This window comes from Nannospalax galili, unplaced genomic scaffold (genome assembly GCF_000622305.1).
Source record: "Nannospalax galili isolate Female #2095 unplaced genomic scaffold, S.galili_v1.0 scaffold281, whole genome shotgun sequence".
Classification (NCBI taxonomy): domain Eukaryota; kingdom Metazoa; phylum Chordata; class Mammalia; order Rodentia; family Spalacidae; genus Nannospalax; species Nannospalax galili.
In genome coordinates, this window is record NW_008349068.1 from 7,380,569 (window position 1) to 7,406,911 (window position 26,343).

The 26,343-nt window shown below is 38.4% G+C and overlaps 1 protein-coding gene across 11 annotated transcripts in view; it reads left to right on the forward strand.

Moving 5' to 3' along the window:
• The window catches only part of Unc80 (unc-80 homolog, NALCN channel complex subunit), a 232,591-nt gene that overhangs the window by 43,553 nt on the left and 162,695 nt on the right, over nt 1-26,343 (forward strand). For 6 of the 11 annotated variants that reach the window (XR_607706.1, XM_008846230.1, XM_008846234.1 and 3 more), the window contains exons 9-20: nt 293-427; nt 2,776-2,992; nt 3,666-3,806; nt 5,555-5,823; nt 6,849-7,220; nt 11,387-11,533; nt 15,533-15,680; nt 17,560-17,708; nt 19,795-19,961; nt 20,893-20,991; nt 24,753-24,967; nt 26,053-26,159. Coding sequence is in view for 10 of the 11 variants with exons in the window: in XM_008846230.1 (XP_008844452.1) it covers nt 293-427; nt 2,776-2,992; nt 3,666-3,806; nt 5,555-5,823; nt 6,849-7,220; nt 11,387-11,533; nt 15,533-15,680; nt 17,560-17,708; nt 19,795-19,961; nt 20,893-20,991; nt 24,753-24,967; nt 26,053-26,159 (2,166 nt within the window). In the remaining variant the exon portion in view is untranslated. The remainder of the gene's footprint in view (nt 1-292; nt 428-2,775; nt 2,993-3,665; nt 3,807-5,554; nt 5,824-6,848; nt 7,221-11,386; nt 11,534-15,532; nt 15,681-17,559; nt 17,709-19,794; nt 19,962-20,892; nt 20,992-24,752; nt 24,968-26,052; nt 26,160-26,343) is intronic. The other 5 variants (XM_008846237.1, XM_008846232.2, XM_017801378.1 and 2 more) reach the window with 2 other exon arrangements.

Here is a 26,343-nt window from a genome sequence, read left to right on the forward strand (position 1 = left end):
AAATAGTAAATAAATAAATACATGTCTCCTCCTGATTTTTCTGAGCATTTGGGATCTGAGCCTATATGGCCTCAGTGTTGAAATTTTTAAAAAGAAGTTATAATTAGTATGAGATGTGTATTTCTGACAGTAGAATTTAAATTCTAAAAGTTCAACCATGCAACTTATAATATTTTATAGATGTCTAAACAATAGATATAGCCCAAAATAAAAGGGTGGCATTTCAGTAAGAAAAGTATTGGGCTTACATCCCTCAGTCCTTGATCATTGCCTCTGTTTATTGTTTGTTAAGGATCTCACAATGAAGTGTAATGAAGAAGAAAAGTCTCTAAGCCCTGAGGCTTTTTCAAAGGTTTCTTTGACTAATCTTCGCAGATCTGCAGTCCCAGATCTTTCTTCAGACCTGGGCATGAACATTTTTAAGAAGGTGAGTATGCCTTTTGATATTTTAGCAATTTAGAAAGTCAGAGGGGCACACTGTCCTCTAATCTGCTACATGGTGTAATGCACTAGCAGAGGAAGGGGAAGTCAATGCCCAACTGTAACACAGACTCTCAGCATGACCCCATTACCCTGTACGAGTTCCTGTATATATGTGCATTGTGTGCGTGCATGAGTTGTGCATGAGTGAGTGAGTGAGTGAGTGTGTGTGTGTGTGTGTGTGTGTGTGTGTGTTGCTGCCTATCTAGATATTCCACACTATTGTCATGATGCCCCATCTTGGTGATTCAATGTGTTGATGGAAGTAGTGATGCTAACTTTCACTTGGACAGTTCCATGTCATCTGTCACGTACTCTATACAAAGTGCTCTTACTTAATCCAGAGAGATCCTGTTCTTCCAGTTTTGGGAGAATAAACTAACACAGCAATATTAGGTGTTTGCTAAGGTTTAATCCCAATCTCAGAAATAGGACTTCTACCTAAACAGTTCATGTTCTTCTCAACCCACTGTTCTGTCTCCCTTTCGTCATTATTTAATCAATAATTTTTGTATTTATTTTGGCTTTTATTTTTCTTCATATATTTATTGAATTGTTGAGAATTTCAAACAATATGTTTTTATCATATTTAGACCTCCTCCCCTATCTGCAAACCTCTTATTACCCTCCACCCTACAGGGTTTCATGTCCTCTGTCATATATATTAAGGGTTATCAAATCAAGTTTGTGTCTATAAATGTCTTTCTGTGTGTATCCACTGGAGCCTGCTTAATCTAACATCACTCCTTTAAAGAAAACCAACTCTCTCTCTCCCAGCAGTTATTGGTTGTCAACTGTTCCTCAGCTAGGCTGGGGCTTTTACCCGCTTCCCTACATCTATGCTAGAATTTTGTGGGTCTTTGTGGCTCTTAACATTGTTATAAGTTCTTATTAGTAACTTCCAAGCTGTCTGGAAAACACTGTATCCTTGTGGACATCAAGCACCTCTGACTCAAAATCTTTCCACCCCCTCTTCTACAATGGTCTCTGAGCCTTGGGTGGCAGAGGTTTGATATAGGCATCTTTCAGGAATAAGAACCCCCCAGAGTCTCTTATTCTCTGCACTTTGGCCAGTTGTGGCTTTCAAAGTTAATCACCGTCTGTTGCATAAGGAAGCTTCACTGGTGAGAGTTGAAAGATATACAAATATTCTTTCTGCCCCTGTTCCACTGTTTCCTGGGCCTTAGGTGTACAGGTTGTGTTAGGGCTGGGCACCTCACAGACACTTATTCTCTGCACTTGACCAGTTGCAGAACTTTTTAATAGTCTCCATTTGTTGCAAAAAGAAGCTTCTTTGATGAGTAGTAACAGGTATGTTTGTCTATACATAAAAGGATACATATTTAAAATCAATAGTGAATTAAGTTAGAAAACAGCATGTGTAAAATAATATATGCAGGCGGTTTTTTTTCTGTTTCTCCAAAGTTATTTTCTTAATTAAGTCAATGAAGAACAAAGAACATACTATTTTCTTATCCATGAGCTCAGCTTGTTGCTAAATAATAAGTTCTGTCTGTCTTCCTTAATAACATAGCAGTAGGCAATGACCATCATTTTCCCCAAAACATTGCTCTTTTGAGAGGAAAAAGGTTTTTCTATTCTCACTACACATGAAAATTTTTGTGTAGCTTTAAAAATCCAAGTGTCAAGGCCTGAGCCCAGAATCATACAATCAGAATTGCTGAAGACTAGACTCAGACATGGGTGTATTTTTTAAGCTTTCCAAGCCTGTCTGAACTCTGAGTTACCCTTGAGCTTGAGCTTCTTTGGAATGAATGATCTCTTTGTACCTGTGTGTGTCATGTGTCCTCTTTGACTCTCCTTGAACAATGAAGTTGCCAACTATAACAATGGAGCTCAGTCTTGAGAAATGGAACAGAGAAAAGAGAGACAGGTCCAAGTGTCGACTCAGGTCTCTAATCCTTTCCCCTATGGTGCTCATCAACCTTTAGTGTGCATCAGCATCCTCTGCAGGTCTTGTTAAAATGCAGGTCACTGAACTTGTCTGTCTGAAATTCTGATGTGGTGTATATGAGGCAAATTTGCAAATCTGAATTTCTAACAAGTTCCCAAGGCTGCTGCTGCTGGTGGTTCAGGGACTGTTCTGAGAACCACTACTCTAACCCATCCAGCAGAAAGACCTATGGGATGTGTAACATTTCACTTAGTTTCTTTTGATCTTTATCACATAGATGAGATTATCTCCCATGCCCATTGGATGATATTCAGTGACTTTCAGGAAGTGCCTTTTCCTAGGACATTTTCTTTATCTAATTTTATTTCTCATCATTGCAGTTCAAGAGCCGCAAAGAAGACCGAGAGAGGAAAGGCTCCATCCCCTTCCACCACACAGGGAAGAGGAGACCTAGAAGAATGGGTGTACCATTCCTGCCCCATGAGGACCACCAGGATGTGTCGCCCACCCGCAGCACATTCTCTTTCGGGAGCGTCTCTGGGCTTGGAGAAGACAGGCGAGGCATGGAAAAGGGAGGCTGGCAAACCACCATTTTAGGTGACTACAAAACTCTTCCTAGAAGGACACAGCTTAAGTGACCTATTTAGGAGTTTTTATCTAGAGCTCCCTGCCAAATGTAGAACTTTCTTAAACAGTTCAGTCAAGAAAACTGGGCCTATGTGTAAGTTATTCAGTATTTAAATAATGCAGTGTTTTCACAACTGAAGAAATGCAGATAATTAAATTAATTAGGCAAGAATTCTGTGTGATTACCCAGGAAATGGCCTTATTTTTTAGATCATTATATATGCAGAAACATGGCCACAGAGAGTTCTCTACATTAATTTTCACTTGTTAATCTAAGACAGGCTTTTACTTAACATTGTTAATTAATAAAGAAGAAGCAAAGCAAAGACAAAAAGAGAAACATTTTCCCTTTTTGGATGGCAACTGAGGAAGACTGGCTTCAAACAAGAAAGCTGACAGCTAGCAGGGCACAACAGATGGTTTCTGACATTTGGCTTCAAATGGGGCTGACCTTACCACAGGCAGTTTCATCAATCATCTTGACCTTGAATAGTCTCAAATCAAGTTCAATTCTTGCTGTTCAAGCTAAGCTTCACACTCTTGTTGATACCCCCTCACTGCACTGTCCTCTGAAAAGAGAAGTATCTCAGCACAGATGCTTCTAAGTTTTAAAACCCTCTTGCAACATTCTCATCTACCTCAGGGAAACTGACTCGTCGGGGCAGCTCAGATGCAGCCACTGAAATGGAAAGCTTGAGCGCCAGGCACTCCCACTCCCATCATACTCTGGTGAGCGACCTGCCTGACCACTCCAACAACCATGGAGAAAATACCGTCAAGGAAGGTGGGTCCTGCATGGATGGGGCAGGAGGCAGGATGGGGCAAGGCTGCAGATTTCTTTTCCTATTTCCTGTTCTTGCTCTGTGTTCTGCATTGATTGGTCTCTGCATCCTTAATGTTTTTTTAAAAAAATTGTGCTCTAGGGGGCTGGAGAGATGGCTCTGTGGTTAAGAACACTCGTTGTTCTTGCAGATGATCTGAGTTTGAATCCCAACACCCACAGGGAAGCTAACAACTGTCCGTAACTCCAGTCCCAGGGGATCCAACAGCCTCTTCTGACCTCTGTGGGCATTGCATGACATGGGTGCACTTAACCTACATACAAGCAATACACACATACACATAAAATTTTTTTTAATTTATTAAAAATAAAACCTGTGCTTTTACATTAGCATTGCTCTGTAATCTACTTGCTAGTCATTCTTAGTACATCCTTAGTAGCAAGGACCGTTTGGTACCACTTGATGAACACCACACCTCCAGAGGGAGAGCAGGCTGAGCCAATCAGACCTGTTGGCAAAATATCATAGACCTAAACGTGCATGGTAGTGCACACCTTTAATCCTAGCACTTGGGAGGCACAGGCAGGTGGATCCCTGTGAGATAGAGGGCAGCCTGGTCTATGTAGTGAGTTCTAGGCCAGCTGGGGCTCCACAGAGAAGACCCTGTCAAAAAAAAGAAAAAAGAAGAAGAAAGAAAGAAAGAAATCAAGAGAAAAAAAGAAAAAGAAAGAAAGAAAGAAAGAAAGAAAGAAAGAAAGAAAGAAAGGAAGAAAGAAAGAAAGAGAAAGAAAGAAAAGCTCATAGGTCCAGGAACCAGAAATTGTAGAGATTCAGTGTTTTAATCGCCTCCATGATACATCTCCAAGAGTGAGAGGTTCCTACAAGTCAGTGGGAGGAGAGTATCTACTCTCCAAGGCCACCAGATCCTTTTTATGACATCTGCTATTTCAGTTTGATAGCTTAGGTAGAGCAAACGTGTCTCTGAGTGGCATCCACGACAGAGTCTTATTCTTTACTTGAAACAGAATTGCTGATTCTTTGTTATTCTTATGCTCTTGTAGGAGCATAAACTTAACCACTTGAGCCCTTTTGCCCCTAAACTATATTGTAAGCCTTCAATGACATCTGTATTGATTGTCACTACAAATTTATGTTCCATTGCTTTTAGCCAAAGAAGAAAATTTTCTTCTACTTTTTCCTTAACACTTAAGATCAAAACAAAGTATTTTTTAGAGTTGCAATTTTTTTTATTAATTTTGTTGTTTGACAGTTTTGTCCGTGTACATAATGTACTCTGACTACTCTTCCCCACTCCCAGCCCCACTTCTATCCCTGTCAAGCCCCACACCCCATCCCAGCCAGTCCTTTTCCCGGGTTCGTGACTTTTAGTTTCACATCTATAAAGTCATGGAAAATACCTCCAACAAATCGCTTATATCAATACAACTGTCATGTGACAGTAAACAAACGTTGCAGACTGTGATCAACTAAAGTCATTGTTACATAATCTAAATCCTAGCTTCAGTCTTAAGGAAAGCAGTTTCTAGAACCTTCATTATTTGTCAGATATTACATTCTCTCAACAGCTTTAGCATTTCCACAAGAGCTGATAATAGCTTTGAGGCTATAAGTCAAATGTCTTAAAAAGCTGTAACTATTATTGCGGTTACAACATAAGTGACAGCGTGCCAGTCTGCCTGACGCAGCAGTTAATAAGAGGAAAACTAAAGCATTGTTTTCACCTTACTAGTGCGATCCCAGATCTCCACAATCACAGTTGCAACTTTCAATACCACACTGGCATCTTTCAACGTAGGCTACGCAGACTTTTTCAGTGAGCATATGAGGAAGCTCTGCAACCAGGTGCCGATCCCAGAGATGCCACATGAACCTCTGGCATGCGCGAACCTGCCACGAAGCCTCACAGACTCCTGCATAAACTACAGCTACATGGAGGACACGGAACATATTGATGGAACCAACAACTTTGTCCACAAGAATGGCATGCTGGATCTTTCTGTAAGAAGTAATCCTTTTCTTATGAAAACTTGAAAGCCATTGACTCTTTAGTTCAACTTTTACAAGATTGGGTAACATAAGTGTGTAGAGTCTTAGAAGTATTTGTTGAATCTTAAAATGAAGAAGCTACATATAAAAATTTCACAATCTTATCAACAATTATAGATGTACCTTTTGTTTTTCCTGAATATTACATTAGATTCAATTTGATCTCAAAATATTTTTAGAGACCTAAGACATTCATGAAACCTGACTACATTTTTGTAACTATACTTCAGCAAGTGTTTGTTACACCCCTCTTTTTTTCTAGAATAAAAATAAGAAGTTCATTTATTTTCTTTAGTTATATAATCACCAGGCTACAAACCTCCTGTGTAGTCAGGAAAAAAATGAATAAACATTCTTAAAAGATTTAAGCTGCATGTTCAAGAATGCCTGTCTTGAGTATAGTTATTAGCAAATGAAAGGGTTGTTGTATTTTTAAATTATATTTCACCAACATTTTTATTGCACCTTAGGGAACCAGACTCAGCAAATAATTTAAGATATTAAAATTAATAAAGGGTCATAATTTAAACATGCAAACATTATGCATTTAAAATTGAAGGGTAAATAATGATACAGTCATGGAGGGAGCCAATGTTCCTCTATTATAAGCATGAGGAAATTATTGTCCTTTTATTTGTGGGATGTGAAATGCAAAGGATGAAAACATTTTGATTTAAAAAAATCAGTTGAGTAAATTCTCATTTGGACAAATGATTGTTCTTTCATTTATTCACTGTGCTTATTCCTGTCAACTGTCTCTATTATGGCAGGGTTTAGAAGGCTTATGTGAGCTAATACATATTTTAAAATCGTCTGGTGAATTATATTGTATATTGAGTGCATACATGATGGACTAATGCAAATTACGTAAGAAAATCTGAAAAGTGCCCAAGGAAGTGGATTAAACAGAATAACAGAATTTAGGGAAAGGGAGTGAAGGTAACTTCCTGTCCCATGTTTGCCTTTCTCCTCTGCAGGTGCTTCTGAAGGCTGTTTATCTCGTCCTTAACCATGACATCAGCTCTCGCATTTGTGACGTGGCACTAAACATTGTGGAATGTTTGCTTCAACTTGGGGTGGTTCCATGTGTGGAAAAGAACAGAAAGAAGAGTGAAAACAGGGAAAATGAGACTGTGGAAAAGAGACTGAGTGAGGGAGCTTTCCAGTTCAAAGGCATGTCTGGAAGTTCCACTGGTGGATTTGGGGCCCCCTCAGTTAGTGGAGCTGGAGATGGTGGAGGAGAAGAAGGAGGAGGTGGAGATGGAGGAGGAGGTGGAGGAGGTGATGGAGGAGGCGGTGGAGGAGGCGGAGGAGGCCCTTATGAGAAGAATGGGAAGAACCAAGAGAAGGTAAGGCGGAGCTGCCTTCAGTGTCCTCATGCAAAGGTGTCACAAATGCATCCTCAAGCTTTTTCTTTTTAAACAGAAATTTATTGACTCAAAAAAGCAATTAGTCACTAAAGTAAGAAAGTGAAGAAGATAGAAAGCTGTTCAGGAAGTGCTTAACGGGCATGAGTAGAAACAGTTCATCAAATCCGGATTCTAAACTCCAAAGCTTTTGTCATCCAAAGTTATAGCTATATTTGTGGTTATTTTATTTCTGGAGGAAAGCATCTCAAATCTACTACATTATTATGATTCTAGTCTGTCACCAAGAATAAGCCTCTTTCTTAAGAATTTCTGGGTCTAGCCTAATATTGTAGTGTCTTGGTCTCAGACTGCCATAACAAAATACTGTAGCTGGATTAAACAACTGATGCTTTCTTCTTGTGGTTCTGGGGCCTGGAAAGAGAAAGGTTAAGGTGCCATCAGAAGTTTTGTTCTTCTCTTGGCTTATAAGTGACTGTCATCACTATGTGCCCACATGACTTCTTTGTGCAAAATACAGAGAGAAACAGAGACAGACCGACAGATCTGGCATCTTTTATGAGACTAACCCATTGGCTCTAGAAACCAATATCTAACCTCATTTAATTCCAATTACCTCCTAAAGGCCAGTCTCCAAATACCATCAAATTGAGACTTAAGGCTTCGATGTATTAATTTTGGGACATATATATCTAGTCCATAATAAGCAGTTCAATTTTAGTTCCTCCTCTTGACTTAAGTAACATATTTTTGCCAGCCAACCTCAACCACAGTTAAGGAGAGTTTTGCTTGATTATTTGGTTGGTTATGTTGACATTGACTTGGCACAGAAATAGCCACCCAGCCTCAGTTCTCTCATACCTCAGTGTGTCACATCCCCAAGGCTTTCAACTTCTCTTTATTGGTTGTTCTTGAATTCCATTCCCCCTTCATATTACCATGCCTTATGGTCCCTGAAATTTACCAAGAAATTTTCTTTTAATTTGAGTTTTAAATACAAATTGTCACAATTTATACTCATATAAATTACACTGATTTCAACTGAGATTTTAACTGAAAATTGATACTTTCTCATAAATTGAAATAAACAGAATTGATTCTTGAACAGAGAAAAATCTGCAGATGATGTCAAGTGTAACAAGTAAAAAGTTACACTGTAAAGTGTTTTAAGATCTCCATATATTATGTAAACTGAATTGTCCAGTTTTCCTTATAGGGTCTCAGATTTTAACATCTAAGTGAATGGCACTGAGCTCGTTCTTTTTTATCATTTTTTCTCTGGTTGTAGTCCCCTTGGTACATATTTAGTTTATTTTTAGTTTCTGTTTTTCTTCATCTTATGATTTACTTATATCTTCCCAATATTCCTGAGCTCAGATCCTAAAATTTGTTCCAATATTCTTTTGTTTCTTAACCTTCGTTTAGGATTTTCTCAAACATATATCGTACCTAAATACTATCTTAGACATTATATCTTGGTACTATAAATGCTATTTTACCCAAGTTATCACTTTTGAGCAGCATTGGAGGTTTGAAAATCAGATTATGCAATCTCCCAAATGGCCATTAATATATAAATAACTACATAATAGTGAGTTCTCAAACTACAGTTAGACTTTATGATTCACAAGAGTCTGTTTGAAGGCTGGAGAGATGGCTCAGTAGTTAGGTACATTTAGTGGTTTGAATGAGAATGTCCCCTATAGATTCCAAGTATTTGGACAGTTGGTCCCCAGTTAGTGGTGCTTTTTTTTTGGAGGTCCTAGATAGTGTGACCTTGCTGGAGGAAGCACGTCACTAGGAGTGGGCTTTGAGGGTTCTTATGCCTTTCCATATTTCCAGTTGCTACTCTGCTCCCTGTACCTGCTTCAAGATGTGAGTACTAAACTTTGTACTCCAGCTACCCCTGCCACTATGCCTCCCCACTATGACAGACTCTGATCCCTTTGGAACTGTAAGCTCAGATAAATTCTTCCTTCTATAAGTTTCCTTGGACATGGTGTTTTATCACAGCAACAGAAAAGTAGCTAATACAGAAGTTGGTTCCAGAGAGTGGGCTATTGGCTGTGAAGACCTATGTGGGTATTTTTTAGAGAAATGTGGAAGACTTTGGGAGTTTGGACTAGAAAAGCAATTGAATGCTGTAAGAAGAACTTACTGGGCCATTCTAGTAGGAACCTGGAAGAAGTTAGTGCTGAGAACAAAGTAGTTCCAGAGGGAAATAAAGATATAAGCAGCAACTGGAATATTCTGGCAAGGAGTTTAGCTGGAATCTGACCACAGCCTAAAACCTTGGCTGAGGCTAAGTTGAAAAGCAATGTACTAATTTCTTTGGAGGAGGAAATTTCAAGAGAGCCTAATTTAGAAATGGTGATATGGCTATTAATGGTGAATATTATGCAGATCTAAAGTGAAAAAGAGGAAATGAGGCAGAAAAAAATGCAGAATGTGCAGTTTGGATTGAAAAGGAGCACTAGGAAGATTAATGGAGCCAAGGCCGGTGATGAAGGAGAGGATCCCTTTGATAAGAGATTAAAATGATTAAGGACAGACCGAAAGGTTTGCACTTAAACAATGGAAAGAGTACCTTCAGGGAAAACCACACCCAGCTAATTCTCCAACTTGTGAAAAGAAAAGGCTTGAGAGGATTTCTACTCCTAGAAAACCATAGCATAGAAAAAATGCTGGTAATGCGGATGAAGCTGGCCCCAGTTCACCACAGGCCATCAGCCAAACTTGGCAGTGTTGTTCATGTGGTACTGGCTTCAAAGGCATGAAAAATGCAAGAGTAAAGGGGTCACTGGTTCTACTTCCTTGGTTTCAAAGAGCCTCGGAGGCCAGGCAGTGAGCAGCAGGGATGTCCCTGTATAAAGAAGGCCCTGATGGGTCATTGCATGAAGCTGTGAAGGTGAAGCTTAGTTGGCAGTGGAGACCCCAAGAAGGCATTGGAGATGCTAGAGGCATGTCACATCTGTCAAGGAGAGCTGCATACAGGGACCCCAAGAGAGAGGTATATGTTGCACAAAGCAAAGCTGGAGGTGCTGAGCCACCTAAGCCCTTTGGAAGTAAAGTCCTAGAAGTCAGACATGGAGCTACTGGATTTGGTGTTTGCCCTACTGGTTTTTGGGCTTGTTTTGGTTTGGTATTTCCTCACTATACTTATATTCCTTCCTTTTGGAATAGGAATATATATTCAGTTCCACTGTATGTTGGAAGCATGTAATTTGTCTTTTGATTTTACAGGGGCTTATAGTTAAGAGATTGCTCTGAGTTTCAGAAGAGACTTTGGACTCTGGACTTGGAATAGTTTTGAAACTGGTAAAGACTATGGGGACTTCTGAAAGTAGACTAAATGCATTTTATATGCTCATGAGCCTATGGGGGCCAGGGAGACCTGGCTCCATTGTGCATACACTGATAGCTGTGTATCTCCAGTAGGACCAAGTTCAGATGCCATTACCCAAAGATGATGACTCTCCCACTCTGGGCTCAGTGCCATTCCTTAGCAAAGGCTATTTATTCTTTTGAAATAATTCAAGGATGTTCCTTTTGGGATCCATGTTCTCTACACTAGTAAAAGGGAGAGAACAATTTTATAATTTATCCTAGGAGAGCTTCCTCCTAAGCCTAAAGGGAAGAATCCAGCTGAATATTTGTAAAGTTCTACACATTCTAAGTTTTCTTGTAGATGTGTGATGTAATATGATGGAAGAATACCCACAAAAGTATCAGAAATTGATTTCAGAGCAAGATTAGTTCCAGAAAGTTAGCAACAATCCTTGCCTAGTGGTATTATCAGGAACCTACTGATGAAAGTAGTTTCTAAGAATTCTGTTTGCTTTCAGACAGTTATTGATAACTCTACTGTCTCTCTCTAGACAGTCATTCTGATCATCCATCAAGGATATGTTAACTTGTGATAAAGAAGTTCAAATTCTCTAGCATCAGAGGCTACTCAAAATGCATAGGTTTCTTTCTTTTAGTTCATGACTAGATCTTAGAAAAGTGAGTTTGTTGAACTCTTGACAATTTTATCTCCCAAATTGCTGTAAAACGTTCAATTCACTTTAATCAAAGCAAAATTATAGTACTAAAAGCAGCTCGGTGGCAGAGTCAACAGACTTCTTCTTTTCAATCATGGGTACTAGGATGACAGCATACCTGTAAGCAACCATAGGCTTGCTCTCACGATGCTCATCAAGATAGTAAAGTCTTTGGGATGTGCCTATGGTTGTGGAGAAGGACACCGAGGGCTCTCTGGAGATCGTCTGAGACACCAGGTATTCCGAGAGAATGTAAGAGAATTAAAGTAGATTCCATTTCCTCTCTCTTGCTAATTGAAGAATGAGTCCTTTGACAATGAGGGTCAGTGTTCCCTGAAAATATTGTATTTCAGAGGCAATTAATGGTATAATTGTAGGACTATTCCCATAAGCTATCTCAAGACATCTAAAACTGAGGCTTAGAATAGTTTGAGAAAACACTTCTGCCTCCCATCTATTGAAGATCAATAATCATTTGGAAAAAGGATGCTTAATTGGAATGTCTAGATTGCAATTTGAAAGAACTTTGTACAGATTAAAACATTTAGTAAGCTTCTGACAGTCTGTGACAGATGATCCTTTGGTCATCTGGATAACATTAGAAGCAATCTATATTGGAGAAAGAAGTCTAAGTTAAGGACTTTGATGTTCTTGCTTAGATATGGAAAATGGCCCTTATTGGGACAAAACAGGACTATAAAATTGATCCGTCATCTTCTGGCTGCTTTGCTTGAGAATGACCCTCAACTTCAAGATATTTGAGATCATGTCCCTTTGAACTGTGTGAAACTTGAAACTCTGCATATAGGCTTGTCTTTGTACTTCAGTGATGGAGCATGGTTTTGTCCTGGCTTGTTTTCAGTTGTATCTACTGACTGCTACCTTTCCTATCTAACCTGAGTAACAGTATACTCTAACAAGCCTGAATTGGGATGGTTGCCTTATTTGTTCATAGGAATTGAAATTATAAGAAAATAGTCTTTCAAAAATAAAGATCTGATACAAATTTGAGCTCAGGAAAACCCTTTGGCATATCTTGGCAGAGTTTTAGGATCATGTCAAAATCTGATGCCAGCCCATTTTCTTTGGTGTTAGACTTTGTCATGAAGTGTTCACATAGTTTCAGCATGCTGGATTTTTTGCTTAACATACCATCCATTAATTCATCCATTTACCTTTGTTTTATATTTTATTATGTTGTGTTATTTTAGTTTAATATGTGGGAAGTATATTCACATTGATTATCTTTTAAATTCCCTAACTCAGATATTTTTACCAAGATCTACATTTTGAGACCAAAGATAAGAAATCAAAATAACAATAAGGCAATAGAGGCTTACGTTGCTTCCATCCTTGCACATTCATATGTGACTTTTGAACTCTGATTTTTAATTCTATCACGAGATGAATAAAAACTGTCGAGGCTAAAACATATCACTCCTCATCCAGAGGACCAGTTTCATGAACTGCTTAAAATATAAAGTGAAGTGTCTTGCATTAGTTGGGGGTATAAACTGGCTCTGAGGATTGCATTCTGCCTGTAGATTCATAGAAAGTAGGGCCAGTTGGGTCTGAAGAAAAGCTGCTGTTCTTGCCGCTTGTCCACCATGCTTTCCTGCCAAGGAGTACTTTAGATTTCTGTGAGACTAGCCAGCCAGTTTTCTGCCTGCCTTCACAACCTCATCTTGGCCTATTGCTTAATGATCTTGGGCCTCTCCTGTATCTATTACACAGACTGAATGTGCAAGTTAGAGAAATTCCCCCAGGAACTTATCCAGTTCAAGAAACTAGATATTTCTAGATTTATATACCACTGAATTTTCTAAAGTTACCTAACTTGGAACATTAAGAATACATCTTGCCTTTAGATAAGATCAGCAGGTTTTCTTTATTTTTTGTAGAGTTTACTATATGGTATCTTCTGAGTGCCTATGGCTCTATCACATGAACTTCTTAGATTATTAATCTAATTATTTGCTAGTAGTCCCAAATTATTGAAAAAGAATTGTTTGATATTTTTAGATCTCTTAAAGAAAATTGTAATATCTACCCAGAATAAGAATAGTTAAGACTTGAGACTCTTATACTCGCTTAAAATTCTCAGTGAACTCTTACTAACCACAAAGGTATCTTTCAGTTTCCAAAGAGAAGATTGAAACTATACATTTTTTTTGTCTTTTTTGAGATAGGGTCTCCTTGTAGCCCCAGCTGTCCTGGAACTCACTATGTAGACCTGGCTGGCCTCAAACTCACAAAGATCCACCTGCTTCTGCAGGCAGGATCTGCCTGGTTTTCCAAAACAGGGTTTTAAAAATCCCTCTAAATATTAGAATGAGATCTTTACAAATTATTTATGGAATAATTAAGTCACTGAAGATTACATTTTACCTAAGTTCTTTGTAAACTTTATTTTATAACAAAACAGCATCTATTTAATTTTTTAGAAGTGTGACTGTGCTTGAGATATGATATCTAGTAAGCTCTCTGGAATAAAAATACCTGGTTTCAAATCTTCTGAGACTTAGTAAAGGAAAAATGAAAAAGTATCTATCTATCTAACTATGATACAGATGTAGAGATTACAGAAAGCTTATATAAGTAAATTCTGAGTTTCCTCATTTTATATTCTTTGTTTTAAATTTCCAAGTATTTTTCCCTGGGTCATGACTAGTCTAATGAGTAATGCAGCTTAAGTTTTCTTCTGGTCACTATTAAAAGGTCAAATATGATTCCAGTTCTCAGGGACTGCTTCCCTGCCCTGACTTGATGCTCATCCTTGACTGTGCAATGTTGTCTGTCCTCGAGGTGGTCTCCCCCAGCTGGCTCTCCTTTCTGGAGCCTTAAGCCCTTTCTCCAACTCAGAGGCCGACTTCATTCCATTATTAGGGCCTTTCTTGCTTCTCTTTTGTTCATACCTTGTCGTTTTTGAAATATCAATGAGTTCCTAGTATCAGTCATCTTAACTCCTTTTTGGAAGTGGTTTCTAGATACAGTCTCTTAATGCCATCAATGTCCAACTGTTATTGCTGTAATTTCATAGGAGAATGAACTACAGATTTGTAGGCAAGACCTTGACTTGTAGTGTTGACCCTACTGTGGAACTCACAGTGTCAACTTAGACAGAATCCCTGATTCCTTTCAGCCTCAATTTCCACCGCTGTGAGAAAGCAGTAATCAACAAGTAACAGAGGTGGTGCAAAAGTCAAATGTAATGCATTTTCAAGCAAGAAATATATATTTACAGCAAAACCCCATGCAAATAAGGTTTCTCTTTTACTGGTAGATGAAGGCTAACAGACTCCCGATGCTCCCAGGTGTTATGAGAATATTCTATCTCTGCAGCCAATGACTGTGTCTTTGTTGTTTCTGAGGGTAACAAACAAAATTTTGCAAAGTGGCAAAATTATTTACTAGATCATAAGAAATATGAGACCAAATTCTATCTAAATATCATCTTTCTTTCACATCCAAAAGTAGAAAAATATAAGTAAATATTTTATGACTCATATGTTTCAAGGACCTTTTTTCCTCTTGGCCATAAAAGAGGGCACTGTACAGCTGTGGCTATGGCTCAGTTAGTAGAGTACTTGCTGCCATACCTGAAGCTCTGGTTCAATACCCAGCCCCGCATAAACTGGGCATGGTAGGGCACATCTGTATTTCTAATGCTCAAGAGGTAAAGGACGTTAGGATTAGAGGTTCAAGGTTATCCTCAGCTATATAAAAAGTTCAAGGCCAGACCGGGCCATATGATACTATGTCTTTTTTAAAAAAGCAAAAGAAAGAAAATACAAAGAAGAGCCCTGGATAGTCACTTTCTGCTCTTCATGCCCTCAACTCTCTCCATTAAATCTATTTAATTTCCAAGTGGCTGAGCATGAAAACTACACGTATCTTCCCATTTTACAAAGCCTTTGAGGTTTGCTAGGCATGGAATGTGAATTCCATCACAGCAGTTTTACACTTTGAGTTTTACACTATGGTGTTGAAGTCTTGACCTTGGTAAAAGGACTGAGTTCTGGGATCAGCACCGAGCTTCAGCTTCAGGCTTTTCCTGAGGGGTAGCTCTTCTAAGTGCAAACTCTTTTGGACTGCCCAGTTCTTACTTGAACAGGGCCTAGCACGGGAGCCTGGCAGCTGCAAGTGGGGTGGGTGGGACTCTTTGCCTCTGAAACCTTTGGTCTCAGACTAACGGTATCTGAAGCATAAACTGGTACTTGTGACTTTTTCACTTTTCTTCCTTCATTGCAGGCCCAGAACTGCCTCACTAAGCTATACAAGCTAGATAAGATGCAGTTCCGACAAACCATGAGGGACTATGTGAACAAGGACTCTCTCAATAATGTAGTGGACTTCTTGCATGCTTTGCTAGGATTTTGTATGGAGCCTGTCACTGACAGTAAGTAAAGCCACGCTTAAGTTCTAGGAGCAGTCACTGTGAGGTGAAGCAGGTAGTGTTTCCCTGGCACAGTCAATTCTTGGAGGCAGAATTTAGAGAGGAAAGATACCTATGCATGCCGACACATGTGTACATATGTGTGTGTGTTTCTGTGTCATAAATTATATTTGATGACATGTTTTCCTCAGAAGTCAATTTACTTCATTGCATGGGAATTTGATAAAGCTGCCTCTCATATGAACTTCTATGTGTGACAAATGAGACAGAAACCATGGGACAAGAAAATATATTTACCAGTTCAACAAATGTGAAATGGTGGCTACAATATGCTATACACAGTGCTTGTCATTTTTTACAAAATAAATTAAGGAAGAAAAATGTGATTAGCATGAACAGGATAGTGATACCATTGGACACACATTTAGGAAAACACAAAATCCCATGAGATATTTTATAGTTTCTTGGTTTTAAGAAAATTCCAGTAGAAGTGCCTAAATTAGATTTGTATTCATTATAAAATGAACACCTCCAGTACCTTCTAGATGTAGATAAAGTAATGAACTGAATCTGGGTTGAGTCAAGCAAATGTTTTGGTTTGAGCCTAGAAAGAAAGAACTTCTTAGTGTGGGCTCATTGCTCACATGAATGATAATTTATTAATTTATAATGAAAACATTGATGTGCTTAGAAGCAGTTTTCTTGGTTGTATCCCAGGTTTTATTGTTTAATTATCACAATAAGAGAACATGTGGCTCCTTTGTAGAACCTTGGAATAATCTCCACCCTCGGAACTGGTTTAGGCTAACCATAATATAATTTTGCAAACAATAAAATGAAGGTTGAAGTTGAGATCTTCAAGAGATTACAAACTATTTTCTTTTTTTAATCCTATTTGAGTTAAGAGCTCTAAGCACAGACTGCAATATTTCTTTCAGTAATATAAATCTGAAGATAAATCCTTGTTATTTGGTACAGGCAGTGAAAGATCTGCGATCAAGTGTGTTACTTTGAGTTGATATGTTTCTCCTGGGATTCTTGAGATAGGAAAGTAGGTCACAGTGAGTTAGACAGGTGGACAGAGATCCTTATCCATCAGTCTAAAAGATGGGCATGCCCTTCCCACACCTACGGGTGGTTCACAAGCCATGAATAATCCTCTGACAAAGCCAGAGAATGAATGTGCATACTCTAAGGAAGATCTGTGAATATGTAAAACAAAAAGTGATATAATGTTCCACGAAGGCTGACAGCCTCTGATCGTCAGCATTTCCCATGCTCTTTGTTAAGGAGGAGGTAGCTTTGCAGGAAGGGGGAGCTTTATCCTGTCCAGAAAGCTCTGGGAACACTCTGCAATGTTGGCGGTCCTGGTCTCCCCCAGGCCTGCAGGAGTGCCTCTGCAGGGCTCCACTGCTTCTTCCTTCTTGCTGCCCAACTTACCTTACTGGCCCATCTCATGCCAATGCTGACATACTAGTTTACACTAAGAAGCCAGCATTCCTCACCAAAGTAAAGTTTGTTTCACTTTATTTTTTTCTCTACTGAGAAACCATTTAGTGGGTCATTTTTCAAACTGGTTACCTGTATAAACAACAGCAAATCTTTGTGCAATTGCCTAAAGTCAACAGTTGACCCTTTTCTTTTGTGAAGGTTTATCAGCCAAAACATTCCTTCACAAAGGTGATGTCAGAGCAAACACTGTGAAGGAGACTGGTTCTTTCATATCACACTCTGCATAGGGATTATTACACTGAGGGTATCTTCTATCATCTGTTTCTGTACTTTGGTGCCACCCTTTGCTATTTCCTCTGTTCTAAGTAGTTACATCCTCATACCCTTAATTGTGTGGTTTATTGCCTTTAACACTGTCTTTGCATTCTAGACAAAGCTGGGTTTGGAAACAACTTCACCACAGTGGACAACAAATCGACAGCTCAGAATGTGGAAGGCATCATTGTCAGTGCCATGTTCAAATCCCTCATCACACGCTGTGCCTCAACCACACATGAACTACATAGCCCCGAGAATCTGGTGAGACATATTCTCCTCTTCCCACCAGAGTTCTCAGACTCAGCTCTGAGGGAAGTGCTTACATTGTAACCGTGAGGAGAGTTATAGTAGTCTTGTATATAGTCTTAAAGTTACAGTATCTATTTTTTTCTAATGTGACCATTAACTCACTATAGAGCCTTAACACCTTTTCCTGACTACAGATTGAATTAGTTTCCTCTTTCATCTCATGGGTCATGTATGATTGGTGAAACAGTTGTAAGGTGTTTTGAGCTTTTATAATTTATTAGTTCATGAAATATGAAATGGTGTTATTCCAAGAATTATTTGAAACTATGTTTACATTTATGAACTAATGCAAATAGTTTATTGAAATTTGTTTCCCTTCTTTTATTGAGCTCTGTGATCTTTAGCTTCCCTTCATAAAACTCTTTGTTAATTCATCAACGAATGTTGCAGGCAGTGTGGGAAGAATATTAGTTTATAAATGGTTAGTACTCAGGAGATGGTGTTTGAGACACTGAGTGTAGACTTAAGGTGACAAACGACACAGATAGGTAAATTCTGGTCTCTTTGGGAGACAAAAGAATATTCCCTACTAATGTCAGACACTATGATTGTTATACAGAAATGAGCCCACTTATACATATGAACCTGTCTGCCATTTTACCTGAATCAAAGACATTATTTTATATTACTCTAAACTGTTAGAGTGATTCACTTGTGATAAAGGTATTTTTAAAAATCCAAAGGGAATTTACTTTTGTTGGCGGCCAAAGCCAACCCAGTAATGCTCTTAAAACTTGAGTGGAACATAAACATCTCTCATACATTCTTTTTAGTCCTGGCAAGAAGTGATATAACAAGTAGATTACTGTATAGGTGAATGCTTATGGATCTGTATCTACAGCCTCATATGTAGAAGAAATACTAAAATTTCTTTAAATTTTCGTAAGTACAACTTTGAAGTCTACTATTCCACCAGAATAACTAGAAGTCAAACTTCAGCCTTCTTAGGTTTTCCCACTCCACAGTACGGGGTAAACATTTTAAAGCCTGTGAGTCTCCATGGGTCCCAGCCATTCATCAGGACCTTGTTATTTCGCAGTGCTCTCTGGTGATGCTTAGGGCTGTGCATATTCTGGTGAGTTTAGAAATCTTGCTCTTTGCTCTCTTTCCCCTTTCACAGATGAGCAAATGCAGAGCAGAGGGAACAAAGCAGGGCCTTGCTGCACATAGGTACCAATAGACACTGTTTCCCTGATATCCTCAAGGGCCCTTCCTTCTGATTTTCTAAAGATTATGGGCATAATTTTCCCAGTGGTGTTAGGTTTGGGAAAACCAAAGCTACCAAGACAAGTTTTTATATAGGATTTGTTATTTTGCTGTACCACAAAGACAAAGAAGACAGTAACTACCTCTTAATAGAAGGAAGGTGGGAGTGTAGTTGCTGAGAACAAAGCTTAGTATCTGAAGAAAATGTTCATATACATTTTATAATGTTGATTAACCAGTACAGTAGTAGTAATAACCATCCCACATAGTCTTAACTTCATAGCCAAGTTGACATTCAACCAAACTACAGCATACAGATCATTTCCTAAATATGTCCAGTAAAATTCATCATCCTTTGAATAATTGGACTTGGTTAGAAGTAGCTACATGGTTTACTTAACATTTTGTCATAAAAACATAAACAGTTTAGACAAGCTGAACAGGGGCTGAAATCTCTAAAAATCTAGTTCAATCTAAACAAAATCCTGACTACATTTTTTTTTTTTTGTAGGCATTTCTTTAGAACTCGCAATTAAGAGAGAAAAACTGGAGCTTGAGAATGCAGGTTTAAAAGTGTAGACTTATTTCCCACTAGTGAGAGCCAGCTTCCAAATTTGAAGTGTGTGTTAACCACATCCATTCTAAAGATGACTAGCAGTATTCTTCCATAGAACACCATCCAAAGCAAGCACGCCATTGCTTTCAATGTATTAGTTGTCATTCTTTTGTTATTTCAGTATTCATCAAAACCCAAGGATTGACTTCTCTTCCTGGGAAAGCCGATCAGATAGCTACCTTTCCTTCCCCACACTTTCCTCTTGCTTTCATACAGGGACTGTATTGTGACATCCGCCAGCTGGTCCAGTTTATCAAAGAAGCACATGGGAACGTCTTCAGAAGAGTGGCACTTAGTGCTTTGCTTGACAGTGCTGAAAAGTTAGCACCAGGGAAGAAGGTGGAGGAGAATGAACAGGAATCTAAGCCTGCAGGTGGTAAAAGGTTGGAAGCTCGAGCTCTCTGAATATTAGTGTTTGTTGTATGTTGGAAGAACAGTATCATTTAATACAGTCTATGTGTTTCCTGATCGTCAAGGCAGGGATGGTAAAATTCTCTTAAGGAAATGGTACCATGAAGCTTAGAAAAAGAATGAGTTCTCTCTCTCTTTCCATATATATATATATATATATATATAGAGAGAGAGAGAGAGAGAGAGAGAGAGAGAGGGAGAGCTAGATATAGCTAGATAGGTTATCAGTAGCAGATGCTTTGCTGTGTATGTGGTGTGTGTATAATACCACCTCTTCAGACATCAGAGCTTAGTTCTCAAAATTGAATGTACTTAAACTTTATTTAATAGCTCTTAATTACATGGCCAAGTGTTATCTTTGTTTTAGTCTCCTCATTACATAATTACATTTTATTTTTTTATCCAGAAGGGAAAAAACAATTACTGGCACCATGTTCTCCTCTTCAGTAAATATTTTAAAGGTAGTAAAAGACAAATTGCTGGCTGGGATGTGGTGGTAAAATACTTGTTTAGCCTGCACAGTGTCCTGGATTAAGTTCCTAGTACTGCAGAAAAAAAAAATCTCTGTGCAATACTATGTTGTTTATTCTTCTAGTAAATGTACATTTGTTTCATGCCTATATAGTAAATGCCTCTTACAAAGATTCAAAGACACTCCTAAACTGAAAATCCTTCTGAAAGCTAATACCTCTGTTCACAATAGTGATAATATTGACAAAGAATAAAGCAGCATGGTCTTGGTCCTATGGAAGGTATAAATTCTACACAGCGTGGACTCATAGTGAAAATGGTTTACAGCCAGAGAGGCTGTCAATAGCAAAGCTGGCCTTATGGAGTGTATAAAGGATTAAGTGGTAATGTTCAACTCTGTTTTCTGATTGGTGGATTGTGCCATTTTCATAGGTCAGAGGCAGGAAGCATCGTGGTGGATAAAGGCCAGGTGTCTGCACCTGAAGAATGTCGCAGTTTCATGTCTGGTCGCCCCTCACAGACTCCAGAACAGTAAGTAGATGTTTTTCATTGTTTTCATTTCTTTTAAATTTTACCTTCTGCCCTTACCTTTCTCTTCCTGATATCTGATATTGCTGTCTCTGTAGATGAGGCCAAATAACCAATTTTCATTGTGTTTCCCATCCTGCCTCTCCTCCACCTTTCATGTATAATGCTACAGATAAACCTGAAAAATAGTATGTATGTGAGGTGTCATCTACCTCCTTGTTTAAAAAACACATTTTTAAGCGGGTGAATGGGGAGACTGGAGAGATAGTTCAGTGATTAAGAGCACTTATGGCTCTTTCAGAGAACCTTGGTTTGCTTGCCAGTATCCAGGCAGCTACGGCTCCAGGGAATTTGACCCCCTCTTCTGCCCTTCATGAGCATTATAGGACATGGTTATACTTACACACATGCAGGCAAAACATTCATACGCATAAAAATAAACATAAATAAATAAATAAATAAATAAATAAATAAATAAATAAATAAATAAATGTAAATGGATAAATGGCTCCCAATATATCCAATGATACTTTTTAAGCTTTTTTTCTAAAAAAGAAAAGAGAGAGAGAGAGAGAGAGAGAGAGAGAGAGAGAGACTGACTAGCCCATAGGGCTGAGTTTTAGTTGAAACAAATATAGACAAAACTCCACAGCACTATGGCCTTCTTCCATCCATTCCAACATCTTCTGATTTTCGCTACCTTTCAGACTATGAAAATCAAAAGCATCTTTAGTTATCCACAGAAGATGTGAGGGTAACTGGAGACACTGAATGCACAGCCCAGCTCCCGCAAGGCTCATTGAATTCATTCTTCTTTTGAGAACTATTTACACAGAAGTGTAGTGATTCATATTTTGAACATGAACATCATTTTAGTCATATTATTTTGCTTCCCAAAGCCTTTATTCATTATTAAATTATTGTTCTAACAAATTCTACCAAATATTCTACATATTAAATTTCTTTATAAGTGGGTAAATTAAAGGTGAGAAGCAACACTTATAAAGCATGCAACAAACAAATAACATCTTCAAAAACACAATGCCCACATGGCTCTGATAGTACTTCAGAATCTTAGAGACTCTTCTTTTTAAATAGAGAAACATAAGGAGAAAGTTGGTCAAGTCCAATGCCCAGAGACCATGTGAATCTTTGCTTACTGCTGCACCAAGATGGAGCTTGGCTCACAGTGCCAAGTTAACATATGTTTCAAGGAAAAATGAATGACATTCAACCAATGAAAGGGCAGAATTGTCAGATTATCATTTAACTTCTGTTTCCTTTAACTTGCTTCATCAAAACTGAACCTTAGTTTATCCTTTAAGGAAACACTCAAAAATGTGGCCAAAAAATAATCCAAATTTAGCTCTAAAGGGAAAAAAAAATGAATTGGTAAAACAAGTTCCATGTTTGGTTGCCTAGTAAACTCATTAAAAGATTTTAAAAAGAGGGATTGTTTTCCCTCCAATTAACATTAGCAATGATTGAGGTAATCTGATGAGTAAAGGTAAATTGGATTTCAAAAATAAAAGTGGGGGTTGGGGATTTAGCTCAGTCGTAGAGCTCTTGCCTAGCAAGCGCAAGGCCCTGGGTTCAGTCCTCAGCTCCAAAAACAATAAATAAATAAATTAATTAACAAACAAATAAACAATACATAGGTTATATAATATTGGCTATAATTAATAGATATTTGGATTTTTTAGATTCCCAAATATTCTTTGTTCATTTTTCTGAAAACATCTATTTCTCAACACTTAACAAGTGTCTGTGTGCTTTAATATGCCTTGGCATAAATATTTCTACTTGGAGGAATGTCAAAAAATGTCAAATATGGAACTTTTCCATGATTCAAAGAGGAGAGCATGCCAAGCATCTTTTGTCCATCCCAGTGGAAGGTGGGTGGTTACTTTGGATAATCCTGGCTCCTCCTCTACCGTCTGTTTTTTTCTCATCCCTCCTTTTTACCTTTTTTTACCTAATGTTTTTCCTTAAATGCTTGCCACATCATGTCACTAATACTAGAATTGATTTGATGTGACCATTTTCTGACACTCCCTCCAATACACTAGTTTACTGGCGAGGTTGATAAATGATAGTTTCCCTGGATACCATCCCTCTTCATCCATGCACTCATCCACAATCTCACTATCCTGCCTTTCCTTCCCTAATGGTAAGAAATGCTTCACACACCGTGATCACCTACCTGATAAGTATCAACAAGTCAATTCTAGAAAACCAGTTTAAATGTATACCACTTCCTAAACAGAATACCATAGTTTAGCATAAGAACCAAGAACTATTTAGTACTCTGATGACATTTGAATGATAAAAATCTGAATTCACACATAAATATCTCCAGAAAATGATTATTTTATGCAACACTGTAAAATTTTGAGTTTATTTAGAGCTGAACCCTAAAACGCATAAGCAAATCATTATCTAAAAACCCATAAACAACTGTCATCACACTACTAGAGCATTTTCTCCCATCTTTTCTTTCTAAATTACTTAAGTAATACATGTTGTTCAAGATGGCAAATATGGAAAGCACAGAAACATATGAAGAAAAGGTGCTTTAAATAAAATAAAGATAATCTCTGCAAACATTTTGTGCATTGTGTTGGGAACAATTTAGGACATGTACACTCAAGCTCACACCCAGATACATGATCACATGTGTGCTTTTTAAAGATTACTGAGCTTGTATGTCCTAGGTAAGCCATTTGCTCATTGCCTTTTAACTTTACAATCTATAATAAATGTTGTGTCAGCCTCTTCTAAATTAGGATCTTAGTGACTTCAGAGCTCATCACCATATGGATGCCCCAGAGTTTATTCCACTGTCTCCCTAGATTTAAACATTTAGATTGGTTCTACTTGTACATTAACCAATCATGTTCTTTAGATCTTAGTATGCTGTCCCATCCTTTCTTTGAGATTACATCCTGGGAATTGAATTTCTCTGTCCAGGGGGTTGAGAAAGACTTTCAAAACCATATAACCATATTACCTTCCAGAAAGAGTGAACCTTTTGATCTCTCCATTGGCAGTATGGCATGGGCCCTTGCTTCTTTTCCCTTACTTTAATCTATGCTAATTTAGTGAGAGAAAACATAGGAATGTCTTTAGTATTCCTGTAATTATTATCCTTCCAAGATGAAACTCTGCATATTATTGGTCACTTGCCCTAACCAAAGATCTGTTTGTAGGTGTTTCAACTTACCTCATGAGTTGAATTAAGGTTTTTACTTTTAAACTTGACTTTCTTCAATTTAATTGACCATAGGATGATATAGTCCCTGAGCACAGTGATGACATTTCAGTCACTCATCCATTCATTCCTGTAAATACTTTTGGGAATTTATTGGGTGTCAAGTTATTATATTGCAATAAGGAATAGGAAGTGTAGAAAAGACTGCACACACCACAGGGAGCATTTAAAAAAGTTAAATATTTACTGACATTTTAAGTACTTCTGCATTATGACTCACATTGCAGGTGGATATCTGCAATAATTAGCCTTCTTTATTAAAGTTGAAAAAAGTGACCACCTCCACTTGATGGCTGAAGCACGACAATTTTCAGGACGAGCACAGAGTCAACCTTGGCCTTCCTCTTCCCATGCTGACTCCCACTCTTCTCACATCCAACCCATCAGAGATCATTCGGCACAATGTGCCTGAATATCATACCAGGAGGTTGAGATAAATTTAGAATCTCCCTGAGCTGTCAGATGTTTAACCCTATACTCTGCTCATCTACAGTGATGAACAAATGCAGGGAGGCAATCTGGGAAGGAAAGATTTCTGGCGCAAGATGTTCAAATCCCAGAGTGCAGCAAGTGACACCAGTAGCCAATCTGAGCAGGACACCTCGGAATGTACCACAGCCCACTCAGGGAACACCTCTGACCGCCGTTCACGCTCACGATCCCGCAGAATTTCCCTGCGAAAGAAGCTTAAACTCCCCATAGGTAAAAGTATGTCTGTATTTATTTATGGATTCTCTTATTACCATGTCATCAGATCAATGCATAGTAGAAACAGGCAGTGCATGGTGGGGACCTGGAAAGAAAGCTTTCAAGCCATAAAGCCTCGGCCTACTGTTTCATCCTGCCATTCATTCATTCCCTCTTTTTTTTTCTGCAGATATTTCTCAAATGCCTACCATATGCCACTGTTGTGTGCAAAACACGTAGCCCCTCAACTTTGCTGAATTTGTAGTAGGAGCCACTATCACTGAAAGCAGATAATCATACAACTAAGTGCATTTGTAAACTATGAATTTTCTGAAAGGAAAATTACACAGTGCTATGAAAGCTTGCAGCATTGAAGCCTGACCTCTAAGTGGGGGAGGAGGATGAGGAAGACAGGCATTAAAATCTGCCAAACACAGAAGAAAGAAAGAGAACGCTCCAGGGGGTAATGTGTGCAAAGCTAAGAACAGGATGAGGGGAATGAAAAACCCAGTTAAGGGGAACAATGGCTGACTTGTATAGTAGAACAGGCCAGAGGATATGCAAGTCAGCTTAGTGCTTCATCCTAGAGCCTCATGTAGTCAAAATGTCATGTTAAACAGAACAACACAAGCATGTAAACTTTTATAAAAACAAAACTGCATGGGAATCATATTAGTCAGGAGTGTTAGTCAGTAAGCAAGATCAGACTGAAAGCTCACTAGTATTCCAGGCATAGACATTTAGATTGGGTAACCAGGAGACACAGAGAAATGGACAGGTCTGAGATCTATTTAGGAGGTAAAATGAATCAGCTTTAATGAGAGAAGTGAAACTTGTCAAGGCTACATGGATTGATTGTGGTTTCCTGCCATGAAGGAGAGGGGAACAGGTTCATTTGTCCTGGTCTCACTTGCTCATGCAATTTTATAGTCTAACACTGAACAATTTGGTTCAAAACATGTATACTAAAAACAGCCTGTTTTTCTTCTATTTGTATCAGAGCTGTGCGACTTACATTGCTTGCTGAGTACACGCTAGCATTTTTGTTTAACCCATTTGATGGCAAATACAATAACAGTTTAATTTTGAAAAAAATTATTAACTAGGAAACTGGCTGAAACGCTCGTCCCTCTCGGGCCTGGCAGATGGTGTAGAAGACCTCCTGGACATCAGCTCTGTGGATCGCCTGTCTTTCATCAGGCAGAGCTCTAAGGTAAATAGGACATTACGCATGGAAGTGAACATAGGATTACTGACTGAAAAATTACAGGACTGAGAAATGCTAAGCACCTAGAAAGAGTTGAAAGTTTGGAAGCAATGAAAGCTAAAATGTTTACATAGTATGCCATTGTAAGAAGGAAAATAAGGGGATGTATGACACACACATATGTATATAT